This window comes from Pelodiscus sinensis, chromosome 1 (assembly GCF_049634645.1).
Source record: "Pelodiscus sinensis isolate JC-2024 chromosome 1, ASM4963464v1, whole genome shotgun sequence".
NCBI lineage: Eukaryota > Metazoa > Chordata > Testudines > Trionychidae > Pelodiscus > Pelodiscus sinensis.
Window position 1 is genome coordinate 251,431,229 of NC_134711.1, and position 23,440 is coordinate 251,454,668.

At 44.3% G+C, this 23,440-nt stretch overlaps 1 protein-coding gene across 2 annotated transcripts in view; it reads right to left on the reverse strand.

Moving 5' to 3' along the window:
* Positions 1-23,440, reverse strand: part of CLDN10 (claudin 10) — an 83,331-nt gene that overhangs the window by 4,201 nt on the left and 55,690 nt on the right. For both annotated transcript variants that reach the window (XM_006128138.4, XM_006128137.4), the window contains exons 2-3: positions 9,523-9,684; positions 9,273-9,354 (exon numbers count right to left, since the gene is read on the reverse strand). In XM_006128138.4, the coding sequence (XP_006128200.1) occupies positions 9,273-9,354; positions 9,523-9,684 (244 nt within the window). The remainder of the gene's footprint in view (positions 1-9,272; positions 9,355-9,522; positions 9,685-23,440) is intronic.

Below are 23,440 nucleotides of genomic sequence, written 5' to 3' on the forward strand. Positions count from 1 at the left end.
GGTCCAACAATACTATTTAATCCAGGAAGAACTGGAGGTTTGTCTGAGGCTACAACAAGGTGACTTCTGATTGTGGCTGCATTGGACGGTGCTTCCTACATCCAACCCTGTTCTTGATTGCTATGGTCATAGAATCATAGAATAATAGGACTGGAAGGGACCTCAAGAGGTCATCGAGTCCAGCCCCCCGCCCTCAAGGCAGGACCAAGCTCCACCTACACCATCCCTGACAGATGTCTATCTAACCTGTTCTTAAATATCTCCAGAGAGGGAGATTCCACCACCTCCCTTGGCAATTTATTCCAATATTTGACCACCCTGACAGTTAAGAATGTTTTCCTAATGTCCAATCTAAACCTCCCCTGCTGCACTTTAAGCCCATTACTCCTTGTCCTGTCCTCAGAAACCAAGAGGAACAAATTTTCTCCTTCCTCCTTGTGACACCCTTTTAGATATTTGAAAACCGCTATCATGTCCCCCCTTAATCTTTTTTCCAGTTCATGAAGCCTGGGTTCATAGGTCATGTTCTCTAGACCTTTAATCATTCTTGTCGCTCTTCTCTGTACCCTTTCCAATTTCTCCACATCTTTCTTGAAATGTGGCGCCCAGAACTGGACACAGTACTCCAGCTGAGGCCTAACTAGTGCAGAGTAGAGCGGCAGAATGACTTCATGAGTTTTGCTTACAACACACCTGTTGATACAACCTAGAATCATATTTGCTTTTTTTGCAACAGCATCACACTGTTGACTCATATTCAACTTGTGGTCCACTATGACCCCTCGATCCCTTTCTGCCATGCTCCTTCCTAGACAGTCGCTTCCCATCTTGTATGTGTGGAACTGATTGTTCCTTCCTAAGTGGAGCACTTTGCATTTCTCTTTATTAAACCTCATCCTGTTTACCTCTGACCATTTCTCTAACTTGCTAAGGTCATTTTGAATTATGTCCCTATCCTCCAAAGAAGTCGCAACCCCACCCAGTTTGGTATCATCTGCAAACTTAATAAGCGTACTCTCTATCCTAGAGAGCTTCAACCTAGATGGTGCTTCAACCTAGATGTTTGCTCTGCCTGTATATACCATATTAAAACCCATTACATACCTTGTTGCTTCTTGAATATTTTAAAAACACTTTCTTTACAAAGAGTTTTCAATACTTTTGGTTTTCCTTCCTTTTGTTTTGTTGTTAAGAATATTTAAATGAAATAGGATTTTTGTTCTTTAGAAATTAAACTAGCCTGCTTCAGAAGGGCCCAATCTAACTTGCACTAAAATCTGTCACAATCTTTCAAGTAACTTCAGTGATGATCAGGCCCTAATACCATATAACCATATACGGTTTCTGAAGAACAATTCAGAGAATAGCAATGAAGTGTTTAGGGACCTGGAAGCACTGACTTTTTGCAAAAATAAATAAATACATAAATAAATAAATACATAAAAATCAAAGAATGAAAAAGGTAGCGCTTAACTAAACAACTACAGTAAATTGTGTAATGAACTGAAAGCCATCCACAAGTATTCAAATGTGATAAATACTAAGAGAGATTTAATGTAATCAAGAAGGGAGGACTAGGTAATATAGGATTAAATTAATTAAAAAAAAGTACCCAGATGGGAAGTGCTCTCCAGCAGACAAGCTAGAATCTTTAGTCAGATCCTTGGAATGTTAACCTGATCCTGAATAAGTAATAAAAATGTACAGTGTAGTAGGTTAATGTTTCATTATCTTTGCCTTGAGCGGTTTCAAAGAAAAAAAAAGTAAGGGAAGGAATGTAATACTCTTACTTTGGTAATAAAATAATTTTCATTAAAAAAATTGAGAAATAGATTCAAATCACTAAACTACAGTTCAATTAAAAGCATATGGAATTGTGGCTGGTATAGAAAAATAATTAAATACAGAACTACATAATGGAGAATGCTTCTTGGAACAACAGGACCTCAAAGAAAGATCTGAACTGTATCAACTGGTAAGTCTCAGAGGGGTAGTCATATTAGTCATGATAGTCATCTGCATCTGACAAAGTGGTTTTTATCCTTGAAAGCTTATGCCCAAATACATTTGTTAGGCTTTAAGGTGCCACAAGACACCTCACTGTATAAACTGAGAGAATTAACAATGCAAAACTGTTGGAAAAAAGGCAAAAGCTGTACTGGGCTGTAATAGCAATGTGAAAACAAGCAGGCTAATTATTCCACTTACTGACTATTTCTCTTGAAATACTGCATGGAAGCTGAGCACCACATATTTAAGAAAAAACAGGTAAATTGGAGAGAACTCAGAGGAAAGCATCAAACATGATACAAGGTTTGAACAAATAAGACCTGTGAGGAAAGGTTAAGAGTAAGGTGCATAATCAGTATAGAGAAAAGAAGACTAATGGGAGACGACAAGTGAAACTGTACTGAGGATTCAGAGAAGCTATTCTCTTTAGTCAATAAAAATAGATGAAAATAAAAAACTAAAACTGCAGCAAGGAATATTTGGTGTAAAAATTAAAAAACTTAGCTATCGAAACATCATTATTATAGATCCAGTGGAAGATCCGGCTATTGGAGATCACTTAGGAAAAGTTCAATCAACCTTTTCCGTGCACAGGTTTCTGGACCCATTCTGCTCCAAACAGTCTACACATGCCCTAGAAGGTTAGATTTTTATCCTCCTCTAGAGTTTGACTGGTATAGCAAATCATTGCATGATCAGAATATAACACAGAGCATGAGGTTTCTCCCTGAGCAAGGCTGTTCCTAGAGCTCTGTCTCTCCCGATAGTTCTCTCTGATCAGAAATTTATGCCCACCTCCCTGTGCCCTGGAAGTAACAAGCTGTATCTGCCACCGTACGTCAGCAGAAGTATCCAGCAGCTTTATGCAGGTTTGTGTTTCCTACTATCAAAATGGGTGGACATAGTCCCTTCATCTCTGTTATGAACTCTGCTAGCCTATTATACTGTTGAAGTACAAAAGAAGAGAGAAGGCAGTCTTCCTGTTCAAATGATCAGGCTTATTCTTCACCTGGTGTCAATTTTTAGTTAATGGTATCACAAACCTCCACACAGCACCAACTGTATTGTCACAAATGGAACTGTACAATATTGGGAAAGTAACATATAGCAGGAGTTGGTGAATTCCTAAGCAACAGAGTTCCTGCAACAGCCCTAATACCAAAAAGGTAGTGAAAGTGAAATACAGAAAAATAAATTTAAATTAAGATCCATTGCCAATTTTCCATGAGTCACCAGTGTAACCAGGTGGAGTCAGCAGCAACAAGGGATGAGTTCAATATTTAGGCATTCTTCTTTGAGTACTTTTCATGTCAATTCCAATCATGTGTGTGCACACAATCCTTCCTGATAGCTATAAGATTTCCCCCATAGCAGTATCCATTGAGTTGGCCTAGGTGTGTGTCTCATATGGGGCCTCGCCAACTCACCACCAGCTCAGTTCCTTCTTACTGCTTGCGACAGCAGCTGGAACATCTTGATCTTATCCTGGCAAAGACCATTAACAGTGTTCCACTGTATTTTGTACTTATTTGTTTTTAGTCATTAGCAGTTAGTTATTCAGTTTAAGTAGTGTTCTCAGGTCTTAGCTGGGGGGTACCTCCCATCCCTGACATCTCAGTCCCCAGGATTCAAAGTTTGCAAAGATTGTGGCACGCTTATGCCTAAAAGTGACCCCCACATTTCTTGTCTAACATGCCTTGGTGAGGCTCATCTAAAGGACAAGTGCCGCATGTGCAAAAACTTTCCACCACGCACACTTAAGGATTGTGAGCAAAGGCTTAGGAATCCTGTGCATGCAGCTGGCTCTACATCCTCAATCTGATCAGGGGTCAGTGGATCCTTGGAGCAGAGCACACCAGTGCTGACAGCACATTAATTGCCTCCTAGGAGGGAATCCAAGGACCCTCAGCACCGATACAGCATAGGACATAAGTCTAGCAGGCGCTGATCATTGATGCCAATGCCGCAGAAAAAGAAACAGCAGGAGAAAGGGCTTTCTCCCACTTCCCAGCTGAAGGAGGATGTAGCGGGAAGCCCCAGACCCCCAGTCCCACCTCAGGTATGGTGGCTCCCAGGGAATCATCGATTCCTGCTCCACAAGAGGTCCAGACCATTACTGCTCCCTGGACTGTCATAAGTAGGACTTGGTCCACATGACGGCACCACCTTCTCCAAGGAGCAAAGAAGTGTCCATAGTGGCCAGGCTGCTCATTCTATCTTGGGAAAAGCCTTCTATGTCATGTCATACTGTTTCCCATCTCCAGTGTGCATCTCCCTGGCACAGGCCATGCATGTGGGGAGACCAAACCAATCCCTGGAATCTTGCTGCCCTTCTGCACCACCCAGCATCTCTATGGTCTTTGGAGACCTTGGCGTCCACCACAGATTCTAAACACACCAGGAGATCAAGTCGCATGAGAGAAGAGACAGCCCCATGGATAGAGCAGTGCTGGGCAGGGACAGGGAAGCATGAGTGAGCTCTCAGCTGATGGCTTCCTGACTGACATCCTGATACAAGGGCAGAGAAGGTGCTAGGGCTGTGGGGAAGTGACCTAGGGAAAGAGAAGGCAGGAGTTAGAGGTGACAGAGCACACAGCTGCCAGCTAGAGAGTCCTTGGGCTGGGACCTAGAGTAGAAGGTGGGCTTGAGTTCCCTCCCCACTTGCCACTCAGGAGAGTATGGACTACAGCCTGATACTGAGGCAAAGTAGTTGGACAGAGGACAGCTGACTCCTTTTAAGGGAGAAGAGAACCGAGTGAGGTACAGCTGGAGGGTTGTATCCAGAAGAAGACACTGTGGTCCTGAAAATGACCCGTGTCCTGAAGACACGAGAAGGAAGGGAAATGCCACTAGATGAAGGCACATCTGCGAACCAGAGCTAATTCCCAGGATTACCAGCAGAGGCGCCCCTGTGGTGAGTGATGCCCCATTACACTGGCCATTAAGCTTAGGAGGAGACAGGCCTGGATAACATTCACCGAGATTCAAAATACAAAATCTAGCTGCTTCCATTTCTCAATGTTTCCCAAACAATTGAATCCTAAAATCTAATGCAGACAAAAGCTGTAGCCATTCTGAAAGTAGAAAAAACTGCTGCAAGAGCCAAAGGGCTACTAACCCAGCTCCTTCCTTTATGTTAACAGCCAACTTTATGGATAGATTAAGTCTGATGTGTATCAGCCATATTATCAAAGTACAGTTGCCCACAGTTGTGCAGGTTGGCACAAAATCAAATCAATTGCCTAACAAGACATTGATGATGCCTTTGAGAAGAGCAAGAAGTCTAGTGGACTTTTCAGCTGCATATGCCACTGTCTGGCATGTGACTGACTGCCACATTTCTGCAGACTATTCCCTGGAGGTCCCTGGTGTGGTTCATCATGCAAATAATAATGAATCTAATTTCATCTTGCAAACAGGAGACAAAGTCAGTCAGTCCAGGCGTCTTTGTAATGGATTCCTGCAAGGATCCATTCTAGTTCCTCTCCTAATCTATATCTTTACAACCCTACCAACAACTAAGGCCAATAAGTATGTGTATGCAGATGAAATCAGTTTTGCTCATGTATGTAATGACCTACATAATACCAAAGACAACCAGGACACAAATGCTTTGGCTGCTTATCTGTATCAGAGGAGATGTATACTAAATAGCTCTAAGATGGTGGCCACAGCCTTCCATGTGAACAATCACCAGGTCAATCCTTTCACTCTATGCTCAGGATCATCCACTCCCTTGCCAGACATTTGTCACTTACTAAAGAGTCAGACTGGACCACAGCCTAATGTACTGACCTCATCTAGAACATATAAAGAAAAAAAATTGCTTCCTGCACTGCCTTCATCCAGAAGCTAGCAGAGCCTTCCTGAGAAGGAGGGGCAAATGTTCTGTGAACCTCAGTACTGGAGCTAGTATTTCCTCCAATGAAATACTGTACAACTGTTGAGGGGCAGAAGTTAGCATTCACATTTCGTTGATTTGGAGCAAAATACAGTCATCCATGTCATCAGTGGTTGCCTTGGACACACCTTAACATCTGATTTATTTATGTTGGCTTATATAGCTCTTCCAAAACTTTGACAGGGTGCCAGCACCCTTAAAACTTCATGGAGAGCTGTGAATGATGAAAACAACCTGCTGTACACAAGAGTGACAATGGTTCTGCCGGGGCAGATATGCAGTGCATACTTCCCAGAAGAAAATCTGCCTGCCTCTAGAAGAAAACACCTACATAGGCAGTTGCTGTTTGCTTGCCAGGATTGCCTCTGCAACATCCTTCTGTGGGAATTCCAGCAATAAGGAGGGTGTTTTTCCTTAGGCCAGGTCTACACTAGGGGCAAAGAGAAACTGAGGCATGCAACTCCAGCTAGTGCAGCTGGAATTAACATATCATAGTTCAAATTTCTGCAGCATCCCAGCTGTGGGGGGTCGATGGAAGAAAGTCTCCAGTCAAGTTCTCTTACTTCTTGCGGCTCAGTGGAGTACTGGAATTGACAGGAGCGTGATCAGCAGTCAATTTAGAGCAGGGGTGGGCTGTAATTTTTGATGGGGGGCCACTCCACTTTTGAAAAGTGGTCGAGGCCCACACTCTTCCATTATATTAATGGAGGAAGTGTGAGGTCTGGGATGGAGACTGGGTGCAGAAGACAACTTGGGGTAAGGGATTGGGGTGCAGGAGGGCCTGTGAGGTCTAGAGGGAGTTTGGGTGAAGGAGGCAGTTGTGACCTGGGGCATGGGATTGGAGTGCAGGGGTTTGGGTTGTGACCTAAGGCAGGAGGTAGTTGTCACCTAGGACAAGGGACTGGGGTGCAGGAGGTGCAGGGGTTTGGGTAGTGATGTAGGGCAGTGGATTACAGTGCAGGGGTTTGGTAGTGACCTAGGGCAGGGGATTGGGATGCAGGGTTTGGGTTGTGACCTAGAGTAGGGGACTAAGGTGCAGGAGAGGGTGCAGGGGTTTGGCTTGTGACCTAGGGCAGAGGATTAGGGTGCAGGGTCTGGGAGGGGGTATGGGCTTAGAAGGGGGCAGAGAGTTTGGCTTATGTGGGGTAGGAAGGCCAGGAGTGGGGGGGCAGAGGACTGGGGGGAGGGAGGAGCTGGAGTCCCAGAGAGAGGCTCTGGCCAGGAGACTTACCTGTGAGACTCCCGGCCAACAGTCCATCATGTTTCTCAGGTAGGAGTCTTCGTTGCCTCCACTTCAGCTGCAGAGCCTGAGAGGAGAGGGGAGTGGTGCTTCGCACGGTGACTGCTCTTGAAACAGGCAGCTCCCATTGGCCAAAAACCGGAAGCTCCATTCCCCACTGCTCACAGTTTGTGAAACACAAATGGCCCAGCTGCTGCTTTTCTGAGTGGCATGCCAGGGTGGGGCAAGCAGGGGAGTCTGCCTGGAAGCTCCCTGATGTGTCTGCGGGTCGGATCCGGTGGCTTGGCAGACTGGATCTGGCCCATGGAAGATGTTTTGCCCAGGCCTGATTTAGAGGGTCTTTACTAAACCACTAAATCGACCCCTGAGAGATTGATATTCGAAGCATCCAGAAGGTGGAGAAATGGCCTCAGTAAGTGTGAGCCTAACGGAAAATTACCACAAGGCTATCCAGACAGCACTCCATCACACTGCCAGTGGCATTGGCTCCCATTCATTTCAGCAGTTTTTGGATGACACTGATAATGAGTGAGACAGGCAGAGCTTGTGGCAGAAGTATGAAAATACCAATATTAACTCAACAAGAGAAAAAAAGAACGAGTGGAAATCCCAGCACTGATACAAATCTCAGTAAAGATCTTAAGTTAGTTAAAATAAGGAGGAGGTATTTACCTAGAAGACAGACAATGTTAAGTGTTCCTTTTGCCAAATGGAATTTATGCTGGGAACTAAGGAGATTTCTGTTGAGTTGCTTGAATGGAATTAAATTGGAAATGCTGGAGAGGGTTTCTGAAATTCTTGTTTTTGAGTATAAAGTTAAATTACAAAAGAAAATGAAAAATCTATGAGACATAATTTAAGGTCAACATTTCCAAATCTGAGATTACGTCTAGACTCAGAGTTTTTGCACAAAAACTCGCAGAGAGTCCACACTGCAAGCGTGTTTTGTGCAAGAAAATTTACTGTAAATCAGAAGGGGGTTTTGTGCAATAGTTATTCCTCTTTCTATGAGGAATAAGCCTTTTTGCACAAAAGCTCTTGCACAAAAAGGTGTGTGTGGACAGGAAACAGGCGTTTTTTGTGAAAAAACAGCCTATCGAAAGAACCATGGGTGCCCTGGTGGCCATTCTGTTAATGGGAATCAGAGCTTTCTTGTGAAAGAGCGTCCTTGCTGTCTAGATGCTCTCTTGTGCAAAAGCTCATTGCTTTTCCGATGCGGTTTTGCAGAGCTGACATGCTCTTGCACAATAATTTTTTGCAGACGATCTCTTCCGCAAAAAACTTCTTGCACAAGAAGTCTGCAGTCTGAAATTTGGCCCCTTAATCCATACTAAGTTACCTAACTATAAATTGTCTGATTTTCAAAGGTGCTCAGCACATGCAGTATTCATTGTTTTAACTGAAAAATTTCAGATCTCTTCTGATAATGTCATTTATATATATTTATGTGCCTTATGTCCCTCCCAGTCCTACAAAAACACACTTGTGTAACTTTAAGATCCACTGATTTAAAATTAAATATATGTTAGTAATGATAGGAGCATGGCTTAAATATGAATTAATAAGCCAAATTTTGCCATAAAGAATACTTTTAGGAAATATTGGCAAGATGGTTTAGAATTTATGGTCATGTTTTATCCCTTTGTGAAAATCAAACCGTCTATGAAAGGTTCATAAGAGAACATTTCTGTTTCATTCATTGCTGAATATTGAATTATCTGTCCAATGGGTATCTCTGACTTCTGATAAATCATCTGAAAATTTTCTTCTGAATCTGTGACATAAATATAAACAAGAATCAGGTCAGCTACACTGAATCACTCCTCTGTACCTGCTATAAAACATGCTTATGTCATTAAGTCTTAGGTAGAGAGAGATGGTTGCTTAACCAGTGATATGGAAAGGCTTGACATAAGTAATGGATTTTGTTAGTCAATAAATTCACCAGTAAGTTTACTGTATACGTGTCATATTTTGCATTTGAGTAATAAAAGGAAAGTTACAGATCCAATACTTCTCTTGTGTCTGGACTAGGAACGTCTACTTTCTTTACAAACATACTTTGGTATGTTTTCTAAGCAATCTAAGATCTAAAATTCATGGGCATGAAAAAGTACTTACTTTTGTGCAATAAAGGTAGGGTCAAAGAATTCAGATGTAATTCTGTTCGCATACAGGGAGCAACCAGTCATAGAGCACAACCCTAAAATGCACCAGATGAATAAATCATTCAGAGAATCAATATAATAATTATGAACCTAATCCTACTGCCACTGAAGATGCTGGTAGTTGTGCCACTTATTTCTATGGGAGTAGGATGAGGCCTTAAGTTATTTGAAATACATATTTTAAGTTAGAATTAAATATTTACCAGAAAGTATGAAAATCATCCCAGCTAAACAAGCGACTTTAGCTTTTGTCTGATCTGAGCCTCCAACTTTGGTACACTTCATCCCAAGGAGAGCGAAGACGGAGCCAAAGAATCCAAGAGAGACAGCAGCAATCATGAGTCCTCGGCAGGCTTGGATGTAACCTGTAATCACAATGTGCAATCCTGATATTAGAACAGCATTACCTAATGGTTATCATTATACTCCCTTGGAGTGACTCTACCCATGCATAGAATAACTGCAAGCAGAACTAGGCCCTAACTTTTCCTAGGATTCAATCTCATTTTTGGGCATGGTCATATAGAGTACTGTATACCACCCACAAGACGATCAGTCCCTTCATTTTCATTACATTTTGATCCAAATTCCATTGAAATCAATGGAAATACTCCCACTGAGTGCAATGGACTTTGGATTAGGCACTAAGGCCCAGATCCACAAATGTATTTAGGCTCCTCACTTCCACTAATTTCAGCAGAAGTTAGGAACCTAACTACCTGTGAGAAGCTGGGTGAAAGACCCTGATTTATCAAGATACTGAAGTATCTTGTCTAACTTTAAGCACATTAATGTTGATTTCAGTGGAACTATTTGTGTGCTTAAAGTTAGGCATACACTTACGTACCTTGCTGAATGAGGGCCTTCCTTCAGTGGCAGTGGAGGACACTCAGCACCTCCAAGCAGTAAGGCCCTTGAACAGGCCTTTTCTACCTTGTAAAAATTACTTATAGTTGAAACACTGTGATAAACAGTGCTATTATTATGGGTGGAGCAATGCAATATTGTAAAGTTAACTAATCACTGTAAGGGTATGTCTACACTGCCACCCTAGTTCGAACTAGGGTGGCTAATGTAGTCATTCGAACTTGCAAATGAAGCCTGGGATTTAAATATCCCGGGCTTTATTTGCATGTTCCCGGGCGCCGCCATTTTTAAATGCCCCATAGTTCGAACTCCCTGCCTGCAGCTACACGTGGCACGGACTAGGTAGTTCGAACTAAAGCTCCTAATTCGAACTACCGTTACTCATCCTGCAAAAACCCTAAGAGATTATTCCTCGTTAACACATTATGGCTTCAATTTAAAAGGAATACCTGCTTGCATTGGTTTTGGTCATACATTCATCTTGATACCAGGGGCAGGGGTGACAGAGAAACATTTCTGGCTGTATTGCTATTTGAATATACTATACTTCCTTAGAGCCTTAATAGATTTCTGAAATGATAGATACTAAATAAACAGGAAACCCGGGTAAAGTACATAATTGATGGAAAGTGTATTCTGTGGATGTGAAAGTGTAAACGTGTACATAGTTGACCAATGAGCCTGGGCTTATCAGTTAATGTGCAGTTACATACAGTCCCAACCCATCTCCTTCCCCCCACTCTTCCCCGCATGCAGCTGCCTCTGAATCAGAGGCTGGAAACCACAGCCAGTGGGAGCTGCAGGGGTGGCACCTGTGGAGTGAAGGCAGCACACAGAGCTTACTGGCCATGCCTTGGAGGAGCTCACTGGAAGAGGGACATGCTGCTGCTTCTGGAAGCTGCTTGAGTTGGTAAGAGCAGCCCAAGCCTGCACTCCTAAACCCCCTATTTCCTGACCCCAACCCTGACCCCCCTCCTGTCTTTGAAATTCCTTAGTCCCAGCCCAGAGTGCTCTCCTTCAACCCCAAACCCTCAGGCCCGGCACTACCCCAGAGCCCTCCCCCTCCCTGCATTCCAACTCCCTGCCCCAGACTGGAGTCCTCTCCCACACGCTGAACTCTTCCTTTCTGGCGCCACCCCCAGAACCTGCATTCCTTCCCGCACCCTAACCCTAATGACCTTCCTTACAATTTCCATACCCTGATGTGGTCTTTGGGCCAAAAATGTTGCCCACCCCTGCCCTAGAGACTCTGGTTGGCTACCAAGCAAATGAGGAACCACCAGTTAATTGACAATCTTGTGAAAAGTTTGGGTTAAATAACTCAGCATTACACAGGAACGATGGGACAGAAATAAATAAATAAACTCTGATTCCCTCGAATAGGATGCAACTGCCTTATAGACTTCCCAACCCTCCAGGATTGTCCTGGAGTCTCCAGGAATTAAAGATTATGTCATCTGAGAAAACCTGTAGGAATATGTCCAACCAAAACTGGCAATATTACTTGACTATGACATCATCCTTTCTCTTTCTCTCTGCAGTACATTGTCTCACTACAGACTTTCCAGCTTCTGAAACAAGTGAGGCAAGGGTCTTTGTGACAACAGCCTCCTTCAGCATACCATGATTGAGATCCAGAATGGGGTAGAAAAAACAGCATGTGATCATTTAATTAAAGATTGCCTCCTAATGCATATGCACAAAGGGGCCAAGTTAAGGTTGCATTGGAAATATCAGAAGTAAAGTTGTCTATCTTTTGAGTGCTTGACTGTGCCATCTTAATGCTGCAGTTTTAAGGCAATTTTAAAAGAAAAGTAAACTGAAAAAAAAAAACCAAATTCCATCACGCGATATCACATTACTATCCATGTGGATCATTAGCAGGGTTGGAACCTTCAGCTCTACTGCACAGATCTCTTTCACTTGAGCTATTGTAGTGAACAGTATCAGTACGGGGTTGTCATCCTTTAACTGGCCCTGCCGTAGAAAGGACTGGGACATCTTGCCAGTAGGTTTGACGTCTATTTGTTGACAGACGAAGGATGGTGATATTCAAGAATCTTGGAGTGCGTTGCAGATTTTAGAGGTGAATGTCCTGTAGCAGGCACAGAGTATTCAGCCCCTTCCTCTGTAGTATTGATTGGCACCTTCTGCTCCTTCTCTCCAAAGAGTCCCAGTTCTGTCTGTACCGTGCGAGCAGCACCCCTTCTCCTACTCTAACCACCTTCTCTTCTTATGCCCAGCAAAGCCTAGTCTCCCTTCTCTGGATTCCGCACCTCTGTCTTCCACTTTGTTCCTGCTTCCAGCTTCCTTGCCCAGCCATTCTCAATCCCTCTCACAGTCCACCTTTCATTCCGTGTGCCCAGTATCCTTGCCCAGACAGTCCTAGGTTCCTTCCCACTCCCAATCCCTCTGGGTATGTCTACACTACAGCGTTATTTCAAAATATCTAATTTCGAAATAGCTTATTTCAAAATAACGCATCTACACATAAAATGCATTTCGAAATAGCTTTTTTTTTTTTTTTTTTTTGCTATTTCAAAATAGTGCATCCACACTGAGTGAACACCGAATCTCATTTAAGGCCGGCCGGAACCAGGACCGGCAGGGCATCAGGTCGAGTTACTTTGTGTGGCTGCTGCCTGAGGCTATCTGAGGCCTGTGCTTAAAGGGACCCACCCTGGACAGCCAGTTCTCAGGTTTCCCTGCTTGCTTGCCTACCTTGATGAGGGACAGCAAAGCATTTTGTCTCTGCATGCTCTGGTTGCCCTCACTCGGAACACCACAGCACTCTGCAACATGGAGTCAGAGCTGCCCCTGGGCACTCTGGTGCTTCTCTTGGACACATTTCTGTAAGCCTCGCTGCACTTTCTGCAGGCTGCCACATCGGTGGACTGTCAGTAGCCAGGAGGCCCTGCGGGAGAGCTTCCACCCTGAGGAGCACTAAGAGGGTATGTCTACACTACCCCGCTAGTTCGAACTAGGAGGGTAATGTAGGCATACCGCACTTGCAAATGAAGCCTGGGATTTGAATTTCCCGGGCTTCATTTGCATAAGCGGGGAGCCGCCATTTTTAAAACCCCGCTGGTTCGAACCCCGTGCAGCGCGGCTACACGGGGCACGAACTAGGTAGTTCGAACTAGGCTTCCTAGTTCGAACTACCGTTACTCCTCGTGAAATGAGGAGTAACGGTAGTTCGAACTAGGAAGCCTAGTTCGAACTACCTAGTTCGTGCCCCGTGTAGCCGCGCTGCACGGGGTTCGAACCAGCGGGGTTTTAAAAATGGCGGCTCTCCGCTTATGCAAATGAAGCCCGGGAAATTCAAATCCCAGGCTTCATTTGCAAGTGCGGTATGCCTACATTATCCTCCTAGTTCGAACTAGGAGGGTAGTGTAGACATACCCAGAGCCTCCCTGGACTGCCCTAGGAGAGGCTTGTGCCTCATTCCTCCCTCATGTCCTTCCACTTACCCTTCCCTAACCCCCCTTCTTGATGTAAAATAAAATACACGTATATTCATGAACACAAACTCTCTTTATTTAACAAAACTTGGGGGGGGGAATGAAACTCTGGTGAGACTGGGGAAAGGAGGCAGGAGAGGGGAAGAGAGAGGTTGGGAGAGGGGGAAACCTGGGAGGAGGGAGCTGGAAGGGGGAAGCAAGGGGAAGAAGGGGGAGGGGAAGCTCAGGGCTCAGGTTTGGGGGTCTCACCGGACCAACTTGATTTTCATGTGAACCTGCTCCTGGGTTCACATGCGGCCTTTGGTGGCTAGCCTGGCAGCCACATTCCTCCATCTAGTGCAGAGATCATGGACGTTGGGAGCATCCCCCCCAACCCTGAATAAGGTCCATGATCTCCACCCTGGACCAGGAAGGCACCCACCTTGTCTGGGCCCTGGCAGGTTCCTGGGAGCTGGCAGACTGCTCCTGTGGAGTTGTGGAGGGCTCGCTGCCAGTGGCTTGCTGGCTTATGTTTTGGGGCCACTGGGTCAGGGGCAGTGACTACTGCTCTGGGCTGGCAGGCTTGGAGCTGGCACAGGCACTACGGGCAGAGTAAACCCCTTTAAGGGCTCCGGGGATGGGGGGAGGGAGAAAAGTGTTCTTGGTTGAGGCCAGAGTGGCCACCAGGGCACCCTGGGAAGGCTGGAGGCCCCCTATTTTGAAATAAGTGTCTACACAGCACTTTCAAAATTGACATTATTCCTCATGGAATGAGGTTTACCAATTTTGAAATAAGCGCTCCACTATTTTGATTTAATTTCAAAATAATGGAATGGCGGTGTAGACGCTAGGATAGTTATTTTGAAATAACGGCTGTTATTTCGAAATAACTTTGCTGTGTAGACATACCCTGTGTTTCTCTTCCTACCACATCTCCAGTTACCCCATCCCATCCCAAGTTCCTTGTCTCTAGTTGCTTTCAGTGCCTGTCTCCTATCCTGGTCTTCTGATACAATCTCAGACTTTTTGCCTCCAATGGCTCTTCGCTCAGTCAGTCCCAGTTGTTTCCCCTGTCTCCTCATTATCATATCTGTCTCTCCTTCTCTCCTCTCCACCCCCCATTCTCAGCCTTGCTAGTCCCAGTCTCCCTCTGTGACTTCTCTTTAATCTTCTTTGTAACATTGCTTCCCTATTTCCTTGTCTTTGCCAAGATATCACCCACCAATCTCAGTTTCCCTCTGTCTCTTCCTGGCAAGCCTCCATTCACAATCTTTCCCTGACCCCCTCCAGAATCAAGGTAACAATCTACTCCATCAGCCCTCCTGTACAACCTCTGGGCCAAAGCTCATTTTTGTCCACTCTGACAGAGGTGCTGACTTCCTGAGTTCTCTGGGAGTGCTCGACACCAAGCCCCACCCCATCCCATCCTTCTCCCAAGCCCCCATCCAGACATTTAAACTTGCTATCAAAGTTGTTAGACCAACATTAGTGTGAAATAGCTATGAGCTGGAAAAGTATTCTGGATACTCACATATAGTTTTCTAGTTTGCTTCTGGAATACCTATGTGCAGAACATGTTGCATTTTAAGATGGAGCCTTTTTTAAAAAAATAAGACCTATAGTTTACCCTTTTTGCTAGCTGCACAAAAGCAGCAGACAGTAAAAAGTGGACAAAAGACCTAAGAGATATTCTTCTCTGGGGATAGAGTACATGGCCATCCAGAGAGGATGAGGGATGTTCCCTGAAACCTTGTAGAGCCTCAGTAAAGTGGAAAATCTAATCTCAACTCTGCAGATCCTATAGGATGTTCTAAGAGTGGTCCTCTGTAAAGCTCTGCAATTCTGTGGCAATCCACGGACCATTTTTATGGATTGCAAATTGGATGTGGACACAAATTCTGTATCCACACAGAGCTCTACCCTTCTGTTGGGCTCCCCAGCTCCACCTGCTTGACAACACAGAAGGACCAGAGTGCCACTGCCTCTCATCTCTTCCATCTGCTCCCCCATGCACTTATTTGGCACAAAGTAACTATGGAAGGTGTTTAGTATTGATAGGGTTCATCAGGAAAAGGTAGGTAAAGCTAAGCACACACAGTTCTATTGAGCCTCAGAGAAGAAATTCTGTCAGTATGATCAGTGCTAAACCACTACTGAATAGAGCCTAAGAGCACCTCCAAATATTTAGGGTTGTTCCCAAAACCCAGACACAAGTTAAGTGACTAAAAGTTATGAGAACAAACCAAAATATTTGGGTATGCTTAACAGTGAATGATTTGAATTATTTTCTAGATTGCATTGGCGCATATTGCAAAAGTCTTGCCCACTTGTGGGAGGGTTTCTATAATAACAGGCACATATGCTTAACTCGGATTGAGTGAATTTTCATTAATAGTAGAATTCCAGGAGAAAAGTCTATAACTGTTTCAATTCCTATTCCATTGATAATGAATTTTTGTGTTTATGTCAAATCCTGCATTCTTATTCACTTGTTACTCACACAAAGCTGACAATGACAACAGGAGGAGTGAAGTTTTAACGGGAATTTCAAAATTTGCTCCTTTTAAAAACGCTTCTATATGTAATAAGCTGCTTTGCTTTTGGCAATATAAATATTCATAACCTCCCATTGCCTTGTTTTTTTTGTTTTGGAATTATGTTTGTGGTAATACCATTTAGGCAAAGCAATAGATGAAAACTGGCCAAGGAAACCATTGTTTTTGACAGGTCCAATTTACTGCCACTTTTAGTTGCTAATTAACACATTAAGGTGCTGAAGCATGAATGTATTTACCTAGAGGTATTCTAAAACTTAATTTATGGCTAAATCTCCTAGGAGAAATATTAAACATTTACCAAAACCCCCCCTAGCCTATGCAAAAAACAACATGGCTGAAATTCATTCCTTAGTAAAGGTCAAAGCACATTGTGGAAATAATAGAGGGTAGTGAGACTACAAGAAATAATTAACCCACTCAAACAGGAAATAGTTTCAATTAGTAGATACTATGACTTGAAATATCACTGGAATCTGTTGCCAAAAGGTCTCAGTTTTGTAGGCCAGCTAGACTCTGAGTTCAGTTCAGCTCACCAAAGAAATGATCCAATTAGGGTATTTTTAATGCAGATTTTAGAAATTAAAATTTTGACAATATAAACCAAACAAGGGAACTGAAGAGAACGTTAGATGAGTTTTCTTAGGGTACGTCTACACAGCAGGGCAAAAGTCAAATTAAGATATGCAACTTAGGCTGAAGTCAAAATAGCTTAATTCGACTTTTGGCACTGTCTACAAAGCAGGAAGTCGAAGAAGGAACACTCTTCCTTCAACTTCCCTTATTCCTCATGAAATGAGGGGTACAGGAGTTGGAGTTAGAAGTCTCTCATTTTGACATTATTTTAAAATAATGGCTTGCTGTGTAGATGCGCACTACATTATTTTGAAATAACATCACATTATTCCAAAATAACACTCCTATGCAGATATACCCATAGGGACTTCATTATACAGACCTAAATTATGTGGGAGTTACCTAGTTACTATGTTGAAAGGTAATACAGAAAACTGTAAAACATATACATAGCTGTGGAAGATATGTTAGAGACTGACTTGGAAATGAGAACCAAGGTAATGATCTCCTTATCCAGTCCAACTTCTGTTTCCTTGGATCATAGTTAAATTTATTGCATATCAATGTTGCCTTTTGGTTACAACAGCGGCACATTTTTTTTGCTTTATTGATTTTCTCCTTAGACGCAAACTAGCTAATAAAAACATGACAATTTAGAAAGGCAAAACAAGCAAAAAGACGGGGTTGTCAAGTTGTAATTCTTCCATATTTTCTCATGAAGAGCAGAAATATGTAATTTCCAAACACATATTACCATCACTAATTATTTGGCACTGATGTGGAATTCTATGCATCAGGTGGGCATTCCAATAAAAAAGGCCAAATCAGACTAAAAGTGACATTTTAAATAGAGAAGGAACAAAATAATTATTAGGAGTATCTAACCTGTTTTCACCACATTGTGCATGTTCAGCAACATTCCGATACCCCTCCCCCCAAAAAAGTTTTCTTACAAATATGTAGTTGTCTTGCGCAAAGAATCTTGTTAGAATCTTTAGTGCCTCATTTCCGTCATATGTGTCAAAAAGTTATGTGGTGCTCACACATCTATTAAGTATGATATATGGAAAAAATGTATAATGCTCTGGGGATGGGTGCTTTCACTAAATAAAATAAATCTTTTCCCGAGATAGCTTTATAGATATTGTACAGATTCTCTTTCCAAATGCACACCCACAGCATACAGGTTTCTGGCTATACTGCCCCTTTTATTCTGTAAGTACATTTTTGTTCAGCTATGTTATTTTAATAGGTCATTTGCTCCTCTGCTGTGGAATGCTGTAAATGGTGTGCTGATATTATTTGGTTGTTTTATTGTTGTTTATGTCTGTGATCAGCAGCACACAAAATTAAAAGGGTAGTAAACAGGGGCGGCCCAAGGCGGGCTGCCGGCAGCTGGCACCCATGCGGAATGCGCGATCGGCGCCCTCACCTCCACAGCCCTCAATGGCGTGACATCATCATTGGGTGCCCCGTTTAACGTGGCGCCCTAGGCTATGGCCGAGTCAGCCTATATTCACGGGCTGCCCCTGGTAGAAAATTAAAGACCTGTCTATGCCTGCCTTCCTTAAGCAATCCCCCCCTCCCATATGAACATTATGGTTTTGCCTGTGTAAGAAGTGTCAGATTGGGCCCTTAAACATGATGGGCTAAATCATGCCCATTATACATAATGTCTTGTGCTAGGCCCTATGGAGCTGCATTATCCCAAAGGAAAGGAAAGCAAGTGTTCTTCCCAGACTCCCCCCCCCCACCTCCCCACCATTCTTCTACACACATATACACACAGAGAGAGAATTAGGGCACAGGGAGCCTGGACACTGCTACCCATCTTCATGAAGTGCCAGAGTCTCTCTGCATGGGGCTGCGTAGCTCTGCTTCTTAGAGCTTGGCAATGGAGATGGAGCTATTGATTCACCTAATTCCTTCCTCATGTCTCCTTACCCGGGGCAAAATTGCCTTGATCACAGGAACTGGAATTCAGCTTAGTCCCGGGAGGGCTGTGCAGGGGGAGATGGAAAGCTAAGGGTATGTTTATACCGCAGTGTAAGCACGGGGTTTTAACTCAGGCTCACGCCTAACTCAGGCCTAACTCCCCGCCTGTCTACACTCAGACTGCACTAATTCACTGCTTAGCTACACACAGACTGCACTAACTCACTGCTTAGACCGGGGTGGGCAAAATACAGTCCTGAAGCCCCGCACATGGTGCCCGCAGCTGGCCACTTTGGTGTGTGTGGGATGGAGCAGGAAGGAAGCCTGCCTGAGGGTCCCACTGGGCTGCTGGCTGGGAGTCACTTAAGGAAAGCACTTCCAGAGCCTACATCCATCAGTCATCCCATCCCCTCAACCCTCTGCTCGCCCTCCAGCACCGCTGTCTCAGGTCACAACCCAAACCCTGGATGTGGTGAAGGCTAGAACTTAACAGGGTTCAAAAAAGAGCTAGCTGGATTCATGGAGGTTAGATCCATCAATGGCCATTAGCCAGGATGGGTAGGAATGGTGTCCCTAGCCTCTGTTTCTCCGGAGGTGGGTGACAGGGGAGGGATCTCATGAGGATTACATGTTGTGTCTCCCCCTCCTCCCGGGTATCTGGTATTGTCGGCAGACAGGATACTGGGCTGGATGGACCATTGGTCTGAGCCAGTATGGCCGTTCTTATGTTCTTAACCCTCTGTATCCCCACTCTTGCACTCATACTCCCACCCAGACCCTGCACCCCAAATCCCTGCCCCAGATCACAATGCTCTCCTGCCCTCCTAGGTCACACCTAAACCCTCTCCATCCCCTCTTGATCTCCCACCCCAGGTCACAACCCCCTCTCAGACCTTATACCCATTCCTACACCTCTCCTCCAGGACAGAATCCTCTCCTGCATCCATATATCCTTCCGGACCCTGCACTCCCTCCTATACCCCAATCCCCTGCCTTAGGTCACAACCCCCTCCTTCACCCAAACTCCCTCCCAGAGCCTACATCCCACCCCATTCCTCTACCCCAGCCCAGATACTGCAACTTTTCCATCAATATCAAGGAAGAGTGAATCCCTTCACCACTTACAAAATTCTTGGAGTTGCCTCCCCATCAAAAATTATTGCCCACCCCTGTCTTAGACCCTGGGTCCCAAATCCCCATGGCCTGAGTCAAGCCAGAATCCAGGGCTCAAGTCTTTTTGCTTGCAGTGTAGACACAGCCCCACTAACAAACAACAAACAGAAGGAAGTACTTCTTCACGAAACACACAATCAACCTCTGGAACTCCTTGTCAGAAGATGTTGTGAAGACCAGGATTTTAACAGGGTTCAAAAAAGAACTAGATAAATTCATTGAGGATAGCTCCATCAATGGCTATTAACCAGGATGGGTAAGAATTGTGTCCCTTGCCTCTGTTTGTCAGAGGCTAGGAGTAGTGGATGGAGGTGGGATGGGTCACTTGGAGTGTATCTAAACTACACCCCTCTGCTGACAGAAAGATGTAGATTAGGCACATCGCTATTGCAAATGAAGCAGGGATTTAAATATCCTATGCTTCATTTGAATAGAAATGGCCGCCGCTTTTTGCCGGCGCGGCACTTTGCCGGCAAAAAGCAGCAGTCTACACAGGGATCAGTTGACAAGGAAAGCCTTTTCTGACTGATCCTGTAAACCTCGAGGCATAAGGTGGCAAAAAGCGGCGGCCATTTCTATTCAAATGAAGCTGGGATATTTAAATCCCTGCTTCGTTTGCAATAGCGATGTGCCTAATCTACATCCCTCTGTTGGCAGAGGGGTGTAGTTTAGATACACCTTGATGATTGCCTGGTCTGTTCATTCCCTCTGGGGTGCCTGGCACTGGCCACTGTCCAAGAACAAGATGCTGGGTTAGATGGACCTTTGGTCTGACCCAATATGGGCGTTCTTATGTTAACTAGATTCAAGCTTTGCGAGTCCACCAAGAGTATCCCACAATCTCATGGACACCCCTGTTCTTTATATCAGAGGTTTAATTATCAAAATAAACTTAAAATTAAACAACATTTAAGAAGTTTTTAGCCAAAGCGGTTGATTCTGTAGGCATGTCTAAGGGGAAGCCCAGGGTTAGGAGAGCTTGAATTAGTTGACTCTGGGTTTGTTAACTTAGGACTTAAATGTCTACAGGTTGAATTGCACACTGTACCATGAACATAAGGTCTCAGTGGCCATATTTTGGGAATTAGGAAGTCTGAAATATGTGTAGTTGGGCTCGGGCATGTTTAATCAGGGCTCGACAATTAGTGTAATCTATTCGCCTGTGGCACAAGCCGGCACAGACACTTGAGCATCCGGTGGGACCCAGGCCTCGACAATTCCTAAACTGGGGTTACAAAGATGTGGAGACACTTAAAGCCTGGATTAACAAACCTAGGTGTGCTAACTTAAGTTCTACTAACCCTGGGCTTACATTGCAATGTAGACATACCCTAAGGGCTGGGAAGAATTTGACTTTATGTTGAGGCAGAAACCTGCCTAGCGCATGGTACCCCAAGTGCAGTACAGCCTGTGCACTTCTGCTTTGTTGGGAGAGGGAATGCATTCTCCTGCCACCACAGAACACAGATACTTGGCAGATTCTCCAGCCCCCCACAGCAGGGGAATTTGGGCATAGGTTTGGCTGCTGCATCCATTGCTACACAGATCCACCTGCCAAGTCACAGACTGCTATTGCTGCTCCTCAGCCACTTCACATGCTGCCCAGGCTTTCAGGAAAGATGCCATTTCTAACACTTCCTGTCATTCACTCATGTAGCATCTTGGAATCAGAACTGGGCCCTAGTTGTTTATTAGTAAGGCCCTACCAAATTTACAGCCATGAAAAATGTGTCATGGAACTTGAAATCTGGTCTTTTGTGTACTTTTACCATATTTCATGTGGGAGACCAGCAGTTGTCAAACTATGGAGACTGATCCAAAAGACAGTTGCCAGGTGGGGTCACACAGTTATTTTGGCAGATGACAGAATTGTCGCCCTTACTTCTTGCTGACTTCAGAGGTGGGCAGGTAAATATGTTGGAGGGTAGGGATAGGGTGAAGAGTGACCTAGACAAATTGGAAGATTGAGCCAAAAGAAATATGATGAGGTTCAACAAAGACAAGTACAGAGTCCTGCACTTGGGATAGAAGAATCCCAAACATTGTTACAGGCTGAGGACCGACTGGCTAAGTAGCAGTTTAGCAGAAAAGGACCTGGGGATTGCAGTGGATGAGAAACTGGATATGACTCAACAATGTGCCCTTGTAGCCCAGAAGGCTAATGGAATATTAGGATGCATTACGAGGAACATTTCCAGCAGATCTACAGAAGTTATTATTCCCCTTTATTCAGCACTAGTGAGGCCACATCTGGATTACTGCATCTGTTCTGGGCCCCTCACTATAGAAAGGATGTGGACGCATTGAGGAGGGTCCAGCAGAGGGCAACCAAAATGATTAGGGGGCTGGAGCACATGACCTGAGGAGAGGCTAAGGGATTTTGGACGTATTTAGTCTGCAGAAGAGAAGAGGGAGGGGGATTTGGTAGCAGCCTTCAACTTCCTGAAGGGAGGTTACAAAGAGGATAGAAAGAGGCTGTTCTCAGTAGTGACGGATGGCAGAACAAGGAGCAATGGTCTCAAATTACAGTGTGGGGAGCTCTAGGTTGGATATTAGGAAAAACGATGTCACTAGGCAGGTGGTGAAGCACTGGAATGGATTACCTAGGTAGGTGGTGGAATCTCCATCCCTAGAGGTTTTTAAGTCCCAGCTTGACAAAACCCTGGCTGGGATGATTTAGTTGGGATTGGTCCTGCTTTGGGCAGGGGGCTGGACTCGATGACCTCCTGAGGTCTCTTCCAGCCCTAGGATTCTATGATTCTATGAGTGACCATTGGCCAGGCACCCAGCTCTGAAGGCAGCACCATGGCTACAGCAGCACAGAAGTAAGAGTGGCAATATCATACCATGCTGTGCTTCTGCACTGCTGCCTTCAGAGCTGGGAAGTGGTGGCTGTTGATTGAGGACCCTGATCTGCAGGCAGCAACACAGAAATAAAAGTGGCAATATCATGACATGCTATCCTTAGTTCTATGCTGCTGCTGATGGTAGCTTTGCCTTCAGAGCTGGGCTCCCAGCCAGCAGCTGCCATTGCTCAGCTCTGTAGGTAGTGCCATGACCAGCAGCAGTGTACAAGTAAGGGTATCAGTACTGCAACCCCCACAACAGTAATCTTATGACCCCTTGCAACTCCTTTTTGCATCAAGACACCTGCAATTACAACACTATGACATTTCAGATTTAAAAAGCTGAAATAATAAAATTTACAATTTTTAAAATCCTAGGGCTGAGAAGTTAACCCAAATGGACTGTGAATTTGGTAGGGCCCTAATTAGTAGAGCTACTGACCACATACCTGCTTCTATCTAAATTATTAATTTTGTCATAGTGAAGAGATGAGCCCTGTAAGTTTTCATTTCAAACTAGTTTGTGTCCAAATGAACTGTAGCTACATAATAAAAACTAAAAGTTCATCTGCAGATCAGTTAACTTGAACTGCAAGTACAGGAGAGAAGGAAGCAAACTACTGGACAGAAGAAATTAAAATATGAGATCAAGAAGATGAACTCTCTGTCCTATCTTTTTTTCCCTTTGGAATTCTGATTGACCAAATATTCCTGATCTCATAAGCTTTA